At 32.6% G+C, this 11,722-nt stretch overlaps 1 protein-coding gene across 1 annotated transcript; it reads right to left on the bottom strand.

Moving 5' to 3' along the window:
• LOC8282291 (biotin carboxyl carrier protein of acetyl-CoA carboxylase) lies at window positions 1–5,247 on the bottom strand. Its single transcript, XM_048378677.1, has 9 exons — window positions 4,987–5,247; window positions 3,665–3,868; window positions 3,065–3,141; window positions 2,026–2,085; window positions 1,617–1,898; window positions 1,487–1,549; window positions 622–690; window positions 323–368; window positions 1–217 (listed from the first exon to the last, which is right to left on the bottom strand). Exons 1-9 carry the CDS (start codon window positions 4,994–4,996, stop codon window positions 147–149), a joined length of 882 nt encoding a protein of 293 aa, XP_048234634.1. The 5' UTR covers window positions 4,997–5,247; the 3' UTR covers window positions 1–146.
• Between the last annotated feature and the right edge of the window lie 6,475 nt (window positions 5,248–11,722).

Below are 11,722 nucleotides of genomic sequence, written 5' to 3'. Positions count from 1 at the left end.
TTTTTGCAGCAAAATCCAACAAAAGTTCTGTTATTGGATTACTTTCACCGAGCAATGTCAAAACTTCAAAACTTCAAAACTTATCAATGGCTAGTATCAACCCTGTGTACAGATTACCACTAAACTGCAAAGATAAATTAGATTATCTACTGAAGCTTCTTTATCCCAGGAAATGATGGGAGAATTGCAATGAGAGCATCACCATATCCGACAGGTTCTGTCAAGTTAAACAGACATGAAAAACATAAGTAGAAAAGTTCTGAGATCATTAAACTTGGAAGATATCCACAAGTTGAAAAGGCGGAAAGAAGTTTACAGTTACCTCCATCCTCCCGTAGTATTTTGATTACTTCACCGGATACATCAGACTGCAAAAGATGAAAATGAAGATAAGGACTTTCCTTGCTAATATCAATCAACATTTTCCTTGCTAATATCCAATAGTTTGTTGGTGCATTCAAAAAACTAAAATATACTGATATTGACAGTCGCTATATAAATTACAAGGTAATACGAAGAAGAGCAGACCCAGTTGGACTGCATAGTTGGCCAGTTTTGGCATGAAGTGACAATGGGGCCAAACACAGCAACACAAAATAATAAGAAAATCATGGCCCAAACCTCAATTGGGAGTTCGCCACCCAGCTGTTCAATGTAGCACAGTACTTGACCCTCTTTCACTATTTGCTTCTGTTGATCAAAATGAAAGTTATCAGCATTGGTTGATAGAATCATCATAGATAAAATTGCTATAGCGAAAAATCAACATGTGGCCTACAATTAATTAATAATCAAGTACCAAGAATCCGATCCAGCATAGACAAGACAAGACATTGTAACCCAATGATTCCTAAAAAGAATCTCCCAACCATGAAATGCCCCACTATTATATTTTTGTGCCTTTCTTTTCTATTTTTACACAAACAGCTGTTGCAGGTATATACTATCATGCTTGAACATTTAGGTTGCAACAAGAGAAATTTGATTATCCAGGAAGGAAAAAAAAAAAAAGAAATACTGGAAGACATAGATAACATCTTGGCAATTAAAAGTTTGCTGCAGAAAAACCTACTACTTGAGCTGAGTTTTTGTTCTAAGAACTGACAAAGCAGACAAAGACCAAAAATAGAAATCAACATTTTGGTTAATATATAAATTGATGTTGGAAAAATATAAAGTTCGAATGTAGCTGTCTTCTCTTAAATCTTCCATGAAATGGTGACTGACTACAAGGTAACATAGTAATCCCATTCCGTTCACAGAAAGGATTTATTAACAAGAACTTACTAAAATTAAATGGAACATAATAAGCAAATCATCTAAACCCTAACAAAATGAGAATTATTCTTTAGCTTTTCTGCGACGATTCTATTTCATTTTTCTGGTTCCAACAGAACAGTGTGCATAGTGTGTAAATGCAGTCAGTCATTGCGCGGTTGATTCCTATACAGTTGAGTGTTTTCAACAAAGCCTCATTAATTAGTACCTCTTTACATGATGGGGGAGCACGCTTTCCCTTTATAGTTCGAGATCTTCGAAAAAAGCCCACCTGTGCATTTAAGATTTCAGTGCCTTGAGTTTAAATAAATAAAAGAATTAATACTTAGGAATCTCACCCTTGGAGACTGCAGTATCATTAAGCCTTCATCTGCAGCCCTATCAAGAATTGACTGGACCCCCCCTGAAAAGGATCCTGATTTGGATATTGCTCGGGATGTAGAAGAAACTGACCCATTTAGATCAGGCGCTGCGGTAGTTGCATCCGTACTGACTGAAGCAAGAGCAGCAGCAGGGGCAGGGGGAGGAGAAAGAGCAGGGGCTGAAGCAGAAGCAGAGAGCGGTTGAAGTTTACTTTTCTCAGTTAAGTCCCTTGTCACATATAGCCGAAATCCATCAAGCTAACAACAGGCAGTAGAGAGTGAAGAAGAGAAAGAGGAAAGCAGAAAAATCAGAAAAATTGAAATAAGACATTCAGCTCATACTTGAGCTATAAAAAACAGCATAAAGCAGTTTATGATTGCTTACTTTCAATTCAAACTCTGCAATAGAAGTTGAATTGCATATTTCTGTGATCAGAGATTCAACCTGCAGACAAATTTACGCAATACATATGTTTCAGGACAAAAGAAAACTCCTAGACCTTATACATTATACACCACACAGACATCTAAATGTAGAAGTTAAGTGGGTGGGTGTAACATAATATAGAAGCCAATAAAGAAAGTAAGTTTGGGTAAAACAGTATTTTCATTTCATTGAAGGATAGAGAGAACGTTTTGGGAATTGTTGAGGGCTAAAGCACTCTACAGGATCTACGTAGTCTGTCGGTGCCAAAGAAGAATGAAAAGAAGCCCAAAAAAAAGCAAAGAGGAACATAACCTCCGATACGATGAACAGAATAAAACATAATCTCATGAAGAAGTTAAAAAATTGCATTTGATATCCACTTCTCACAGCTTTAATATGTGCACCCATGTGAATTATGTAAGTGAGAAGTTCTTGTGTATCTGCTAAGGAGCTTGAAGAGGTGCTCGTACAGAAAGACTTTCTCAGAACTCAGAATAAGGAAAAGAAACACAAGATGGCTTTTGCTGAGTCAAATATGCATACTTCTTTTCACAAACAACTCAACAAAGATGAGGCAGAAAATAAGCTAAAACAAGGGCGGTGCCATGCTGTTAAAAATCAGCACGGCCAAAAATTGGTCATCATCCTGAGAATCAGACTATTTGGAAACATATCTTGAAGATTGGATAGAAGTTTCCAAATAACTTGCTAGCTGCCTCATTTGAAGTTTCAACAACAATCTCATGAGAAAAACCATAAGCTGTAGTTGGTATATATGCTCATTAAAATTGAAAAGCAGCAGAAAAGCGATGCCAATAGTATCACATATAGCAAATTAATTCGAATAAAATGAAAACAATGAAGCCTGATTAACCAAATTTATCATATAGACAACAAACTTAAGAGCTCTACAGGTAGCACAATGTATAACAGTGAAAATAGGAAACTAAAGGCAGTCAGGACTTAATGCTCAGACAACTAACAGTGAGGTCCTTACCTCAGCTGAATTTGGAAGAAGTTGGCTTGTCAGGCCTGATGATTTAGTCTCTTTTTCATCCATGCTATTCGTAGCAGCTATAAATAATATATAATATAAGCAACACAAGTGCATAAAATTCTCAATTATCAATTCTTTTGAAGAGATTCTTCAAATATTTTCAAATATTATATTCATGCATATTTTGAAAACGAGTAATATTATAAATTCAAACAAAAAAAAAAAATCTCTGTATTGTATAAAAGCTAGAGATTCAAAAGGATGTTCCAGCAGTTTCCTGAACTGTTTCGTTTAGGAAGTAGGGATCTTAGTTCATTTTGGGTCTAAGATCCTAAATGAAAACAAAATTAGATGAGGCTCACATTAGCCAGATCTAAGCTATACATGAAGGATATAAGACCCAATCTCAATTGGGAGCACTAATGGAAACAAAGCAATATAAGAGCTGGCCAGATTGTTATAACTAAATAAACTGACATTTTATTTTTTCTGGGAAAAAGAATAGTAATTTTAAGTATCAATTACCCACCAAAACTTGGGAACAGCATCACCCTCAGCAAGGGTGTATAGTTACAAAATTCTTCAAGGAAAAGCACTTACATTCTGTTTCGACTGTTTGACCACAACATATGCTGAATGCTTTCTTTGGTTCATATGATGCAGCAACCCCTGCACAATGTGGTGATCTCCTGCCAAACCACGCTTTTATGCTATTAGGACGCCCATTACATTGCTGCAGATTACCAACTCTTGCTATGCTGAAATCCACCTTCGAAATTCTAATATTTGAAGCACCTAAGCCACCTGTATGAACCAAATGACAGAAAGATAATAGCATGTAAAAATCTTTTTTAATATCTGTAAGATTATAAGAATCATTGCAATTTCTTTTGGATGGGAAATAGAATTGCATTAATAACAAGAAGATAACCATACATCTTGTTAATAAAAATTCTATTCTATGATTGAATTCATTTAATTTGTCATACTCCTCCAATAATTCTGCAAAAATCAACTTAACAATTGTTCTCCATAGTCACTCATCAAAATCCATATGAAAGGATATACTAAAGAATCCACCACACTACAGCTCCCATCAGGAAAGACAAATGCAAGTACCTTCTGTAAGTAAACCCAAAAACAGTTGAAGAAGATGATAGAATGGTTCGATAGATTGGTCTGCTATCCAGAAAGTTAAACAGCTATGCAAAGAATTGAATATCAAAACGAGATATTTTGAAAGAGGAGGAAGCTGAAGTTAATGACTGAACCACAAAAAATATTTGTTTCACACTATATTGCATCATCAATTCAAGTTGGGAATCCATGATAATACAATTTGGCAATTTCTCTTGGGCGATTACTTTCTGCAATGCATTAACAAGATTTTTATAAGCTAGAAGTTTGTCATAAACATATCTTTGGTGACCAACTAACAATCAAAACCTAGAGTACTTTATTGCCAATTAATCATAATTCAAGTGCTAAATTTTCTGAACTCCATATCAAAATTCACATAAAAAGGTGCACCCTTTCAAGAAAACCGGGAAGACCATATCTAATCCACTTGATTGTATCAAGCATGTATCTTTGAAGCTGATATCTTACACAGTAACCAATTCACACAAAATTCTTCAACTTTTTATCAAATGAGGATCCCTTACGCTTGTTTGCAAAATTCAAACTTCATAACCAATCCCAACTTAATATACATGAACAATCAAACTCAGAACAAAAAGCTTAAAAATTTCTGGGGCCAATATCCATACTGTAGTAAAAAGTAAGAAGGACAAAGTCACTCTCCAATATATTAACATGCACAATGACATTAGAAAGAAAAAAAAACTAATCACAATCAGATGCCAATATAAAATTCCATCATCCAGTATAATTTAATGATGAGAAAAGAAAAGATAACTCACAAGAAGCCATTGTTGGCACCTCTAAAGAGAATTAAGAAAAGTAATGGAGTGAAGAATAAGGAATACCCAGTTAGAATCCAATCTTAAAACATATCCAAAAGGGCACAAGGTTTGAGTATAAGGGTGTGTAAGTTAGTATGTGGTGAGCATTCGGAAACAGCTAAAGGTTGTGGCTTTTTAAGCAAATACATACGGGGAACATAGAGAGAGAGAGAGAGAGACAGCCAACAGCAGCCAAATTCTCAAACACTGCCAACCTGAGTTATTGAATTAATTTGGCCGACCTTTAATTTTCACCGTCTCTTTTTCTTTTTTTTCAATAATTCGGCTTATGCTTTAATGCTTTATAATTTGGTAATATTTAACACAATTTTAATCATTAAAGATAAATTTTATTATTAAAATTTTATAATTTAAGAAAAATTATCCGTTATATAAAATTGAAATTTTATTCTTTTTATAAAATTACAATAAAAAATAAAAAATATAATTTAGCAATTTACAACATGTGTGCATTAGTTTTAGCTCAACTACAAGTAGAGGAAATACAATTTTAGTTCAACTAAAGTGGAGAAGTGGAAGTAAAAAGAAAGTATTAATGCAATTAAAAGGCAATTGGGTGACCACACATGATTGAATTTTCTTTTAGAAATGGAAATTATCAAACATTCTTGACAATGACTAGCCATCAAATCAAATAGTTTGGGTGACAGAAAACATGATTATTCTACACAGATTTTGCATGTCATAATTATAAAGTTTTTGCACATTCATTCTTCAAATGGCACCAATCTTCAATTGCTAAACTCCTGAAAAACATGGTTATGCATTCTAATAACATTTTTGGTGTGTCCTCAAAATAAAATCAATGAATGATGACAATAATTATTAATTTATAGAAAAGCATATATTAAATTACTTCTCTAGCAACATTTTTGTTTATATGGGTTTGAGCTACCTTATTTGAAACACAGACAAGATAAAATCAAGAATGGCATGCGTTTGAGTTTGGAATGGATTTTGCAAAACTCAGACTCTACTGTTATTACAGAAGAGAAAGTTTAAAAAAAAATTATAATATTATCGATTTTTAAGAAATAAAGAAAAATTAAAACTGTATTTTTGAAAGAAAAATTGAAAATATACTATATTTTCAATATAATCATATACAGTAAAAATAAAAAAGATTTAACACTGTAAATTTGATAAAAAAAAAAAAAAAAAACTTGATGTTGTTGTTATTTTCTAAAATTGAAGTGCTAAAAAAATGTCCAAATGACAGAGTGTTTTGTTGATTGGTCCAACAGTTTGGGCCAATAGAATGCTTCAGAAAAGGAATTTGGGCCATGGTTTGATTTAACCCCACGATGCAGGCTAACCCTAAATAAATTAGGTGTATTTTCATAAATGCCAACAAAATAAAACATATTCACAAAAATACTCGGAAAAAGCTATTGACACCGTAAATATCCAAAACAAGATTTTATTAAAAAAAAAATACTCAAAATTTTTTCTTCTAAGGAAACCAAACCAAAAACTAAAATATGAAAAAAAAAACAAACAAAATCAAGCATAAAGTGTCAGACTCCCAAATTAAATTGACATAACCAATTAATAAAATTGATTTTCGAAGCAATTCTAATATCAAAAATATCATTAATAGAAAAAAAAAAGATAAAAAGATAAAAGGTAAAGTTTGAATATCCAAAAAAGATTTAGATTCAACAATGCAAATTTAATTTATGTGAAATACAATTACCTTTTAAATTTTTAAATTTTTAAACAAAAATTTAAAAATTATTTTACAAATCTTAAGATTGAGAGACATGTTTTAATATCATATCTGAAAAAAAATATGATAAGATAAAAAAGTATATATTAAAAAAAAATTGTATAATTTTGGTATTTTTTTGATAGAAACTAAATTTAAAATACATTAATTTTTATGAAATATTGTTGTATTTTGGTTGATTTTATGATATCAATATAAATGAATAAATAAGAAAAACTAAAAATTATTTTACAGATTTAAAGATTTGAGGATGTGTTGAGAATATTAAATTTAAAAAAATTGCAACAAAATAAAAAATACATATATTGAATATATATTGAAGGAAAAAATATTTGAAAAAAATATATGGTATATTGTCGACAGAAATTGAATCTAAAGCACATTTATAGAATATGCAATTACTCTTTTCAAAAGTATTTTAAAAAGCTAAAAAATATGTGAACAAAAGTATTTGTAATATAGGAAAAAAAAAAAGCAAAAGGTATATGTTTAAAAAAAAAATATATATATATATTAAATATATGTTAAGTGTGTAACACCCGGAATTTTTATATATTTAATAATGAGTTTTTATTTAAGTTAATTTTAGCTTCATTATTATTGGGTTTAATTTGAAATGATTTAATGAAAAATTTAATATTAATCAAATAAATGAGTTATTTTCTATACCCAATTAGTTTGAAATTTTAAGAAATTATTCAAGTAAATTATTTGAGAAATGATTATATTTTGGCTATTCAAATTTTTCCAAATGCATATTTATATAAGTAAAATTATATATTGGAAAATTTTGGAAGAAATTATAAAGGATGTTTTTATAAAAGAATTTTGGGAAAATTGGTATTATAATTGATTAGTAGTATTAAATTTTAAGTTGGAAATTGATTATTTAATTTAATTGTGTATAGGATTTAATTGGAGGATTATTTTGGAATAAGGATTAAAAGTATAATTTTATTTTTATGGGGTTTTAATGAAAATTTGTGAGTTTGGTATTTTCGTAAATAAATATGTCGGTCAGGGGTATTTTTGTAATTGTGTATTTTCAATAATTCGGATTTGGCCCAAATTAAATAGTTAAGGGCTTAATTGAAAGGCTAAAAAGAAGTTTGGGGGTTAAATTGGAATTCTGCAGGATGAAATTGTAAGTAATTAAGAAAGTTGAGGGACCAAATTGCAATAAGGAAAAGTTTGGGGGCCTAATGTCGATATTGAAAGGAAAGAAATCGGGGAAGAAGAAAGGAGGAGAGAGAGAGAGTGCGGCGCCGGGAAGAGAGAGAAGGGGACGCTGCAGGCGTCGGTGGCAACCGTCGGGGGCGTGGAGCGCTGGCCGACGGAGCGGCGTGCGCTGGCGAGTGCAGCGGCGGCGGCAGCAGCAGCTCCAGCGGCGGCGGAAGAGCGCGAAGGCAGCGGCTTCCAGGCGTGTTTCCGGCCGTTTCCGACGTTGTTGGCGGCCGAGTTGGGTGGCTCTCTTCTGGCAGCAGTGGCGACGCCTGTGGTGGCCGGAGACGGAAGATCCGGTGGAGAGAGAAAATGGTGGCAGCCGGCATTTTTGGATTTTTCCGGCGAGATCCGGCGGAGGATGGACGATCGGAGGACGTATCCCGACTCTCCTCAGCTCAAGCTTCGCGATGGCACCGGTTTTGTGGCGATCGGGCTCCATTTGCAAATCGACGGTCGAGATCGTCCGCAAATCTCTCCGGATGATCGGGTGTCAGATCGAAAAATCGAAAGCGGGGATCGTCATCAGCGCGTCGTTGTGAGTCCGATGGTGTGTTCGGATCGTCGATCGGACTCCGGCGGCCAGAGGCGAGTCGACCGAGCGACCGAGCGTCTCGGTAATTTTCTTTGGCCCGTTAATTTTAGAAATTCTTGGTTTAATTGTGTCTATTGGGTTATATTGAGTATTTGATGTTATTTGTGAGTCAAAAATAATTGTCTGTCAGTTTGCCTGCCTCGTATTTTGTGCTGTGTGGCGGAGTCGGGAAATAGTGAAGTTTGGGGACCCGACTCCTATTGTTTGAATCGTTAAGTATTTGAAGTGTTCTTCTGGCAGGTCCTGGACCCGTTTTTACGGGGGGTAATGTTCGTGTTGTAGGGGAGGTTCTGCCGGATTTTCTGTAGAATTTTCTCGAGTCGAGATTTTTAGACAGTCAGTCCTAGGAGTCTAGACCTAGGATTAATGATCGATTGTTTCAGCGTTTTGATAAATTGTTTTCCGTGACTAGATGATCTGTCTGTTCGACTCGCTCCAACCGAGGCACTGGAGCAGAGCTAGGAGGTCGCCCAATTCTGTGAGTTAAAGTCATTTAATCTTTGCGCTATTGCTAGTCTGATTTTAATATGCTATTTAGAATTTGTGCTTAATATGATTATTAGTATCGCAAAATAAATTATTTCACTTAATTATTAATATTTGAAATAATATAAATATTATTATTAGTATGTTATAATAAGATAAACGTTATTATTTTTCCCCTCACAAATTGCACGTTGTTTTACCTTAAATCTTTAATCTTCATTTCGATATGTGTTGGTTGAGTTCATCAGATAATGATATTTATTATATGTGATGATTGCGAATTGGGAAATGTGGCTTGTAGAACATGCCACTCGGGTAATGATTATGGACATAAGGTTATTATGGATTTGTTTGCCCTGATTGAGCATTGCTCTGGTACGAGTTCGATTGATTAGGAGTTAAGGTCCCTGATCGAGCGATGCTCTCTGGGCGCCGGCTTATTTGGAATTCAAGTGTTCAGGCTGGAGGTAAGGACCCTGATCGAGCTTGCTCTCTGGGCGCCAGTCTTATTGGATTAAGAGAGCCAAAATGGCTGTTAGATTTTGGGGTTTAGGGTTCTACCGAGCCACTCGTCCCGTAAAAGTAAAAATATATTTTTATTATTCATTTATTTATTTATTTATTATGGTATGATTATAATATGGATTGTATTTACGTGCATGGTTGATATTTTGATTTGAATAATCTATGTTTTCTGAGAAGAAGCAATAGTCACTAGATTATTTGATTTTAACTCACTCTCGAGACTGACAGTCTCATTTTTACTGTTTTTCAGATTCGTGACTGTTAGTTCTCCTGCGACTCTTATTCAGTAACCCAACTCCTTCATCATCGGGTGATGTATTTGATTTGGTATGTAAATTGGTAAATCTTAGATTCTCCGCAGTAGTAATTAGTAGATGTATCAGTTGTAAATTTTCTGAGCTTCGGGTCTCGCCTAGTTTTTCTGGTAGACCGAAGTAATTTTGTAAAGTGTAACTATTAAGATAATTTGTGGCTTTAATAATATTAATTTGAGATGAGATTTGTTTAAATCAGTGAGTGTCAGGCTTACTACGGGTTTCGGTGGCCTTAAGCCTACCTACGGAGTGGGGTCGTGACAAAGTGTCTCAAAAATTTTAAATGAAACATAATGCAAATCTAATAAAAAAGTTCAACGGCAAAAAACATACGTATGCTAAATAATAATATGTTTTAGATATATAATAATATTAATTTTTTTTTAAATGAAAGAGAATACAAATCGGTAAATATTCAACACTAAAAAATTTGAGATATATGTACTAAAACATGGTATATGTTAGATACTTGTTAAGTATTTGAAACTAAATAAATAAATGTAGAATAAAAAGAAAAAGCACGATTGAGTATTTATAAAAAAACACCGGATAAACTTGAAAAAAAGATTAAGAATACATATAATTATATAATTATTTTTAAAAATTATATAACTTGTAGAATTTTCTCAATACAATTCGTACAATGATTTAACATGATGGAGCTCATTTAAGTAGATTTAGTCTACTTTATTATCCGTTAACAAAATCAATTGCATGTTGATATATAATATTATTTATTAGGTTTAATTTTTATATTAGCTGGATCATTTATTACCATTAAATACTCATGAATAGAAATCAACAAAATACAAATTGTAATACTCGAAATATATTTTTTAATAAAGATAATATTAATAATAATTAATAAATGAGTTTTATTTAAATTAATTTAATTATATTTTTATTCAGTTTAATTATAATGATTTAAATGCAATTTTGAAATTTAATATTAGACAAATAAAGGAGTTATTTCTATACCCAATTAGTTTGATTTTTAAAGAATTAATTAAATAAATTATTTGAGAAATAAATTATATTTTTGGTCATTCCAAATTTTCCTCAAATATATATATATATATATATATATATATATATATATATATATATATATATATATATATATATATATATATATATTGGAAGAATTTGTAAATGATGTTTTTATAAAAGAATTTTTGAGGAAATTGGTATTTTAATTAGCTAGTGGTATTAAATTTTAAGTTGGAAAATAGTTAGCAAAATGACTAATTAAATTAATTGTTTGTTAGGACTAAATTAGAAATTTATTTTGGGATGAGGATTAAAAGAATAATTTTATTATTATATTTAATAAAAATTTGTATGTTTGGTATTTTTATAAATAAATGTGTCGGTAAGGGTATATATGTAATTGTGTATTTTCAATAATTCTAATTTAGCCCAAATTAAATAGTTAGGGGCTTAATTGAAAGGCTAAAAAGAAGTTTGGAGGTTAATTGAAATTTTTGCAGGACGAAATTGTTAGTAATTTAAAAAGTTGAGGGAACAAAAGGTAAGAAAAAAAAGTTCATGGACCAAAAGTTGATATGGAGAAGAAAGAAAAAGAAAAGAGATTAGGGAGAGAGAAGGCGCGGGGGAGAAGAGGAAAGGAGGGTTGGGCGGAGGTCGATCACGGGAGCATTGGCCCGGCCCGGCAGCAGAGGAGGTAGCGGTGGAAGAGCACATAGAAGCAGCGGCTTCCGGACGTCATTCTGGCCGTTTTCAGCGGCCTTGTCGGCTGATCTCAGTGGCGATTGGCTCCCCTCGGAGAGAGCTTCCTTTTGG

This window comes from Ricinus communis, chromosome 8 (genome assembly GCF_019578655.1).
Source record: "Ricinus communis isolate WT05 ecotype wild-type chromosome 8, ASM1957865v1, whole genome shotgun sequence".
NCBI classification, from domain to species: Eukaryota; Viridiplantae; Streptophyta; class Magnoliopsida; order Malpighiales; family Euphorbiaceae; genus Ricinus; species Ricinus communis.
This window is presented reverse-complemented; position numbering and strand designations above follow the sequence as displayed.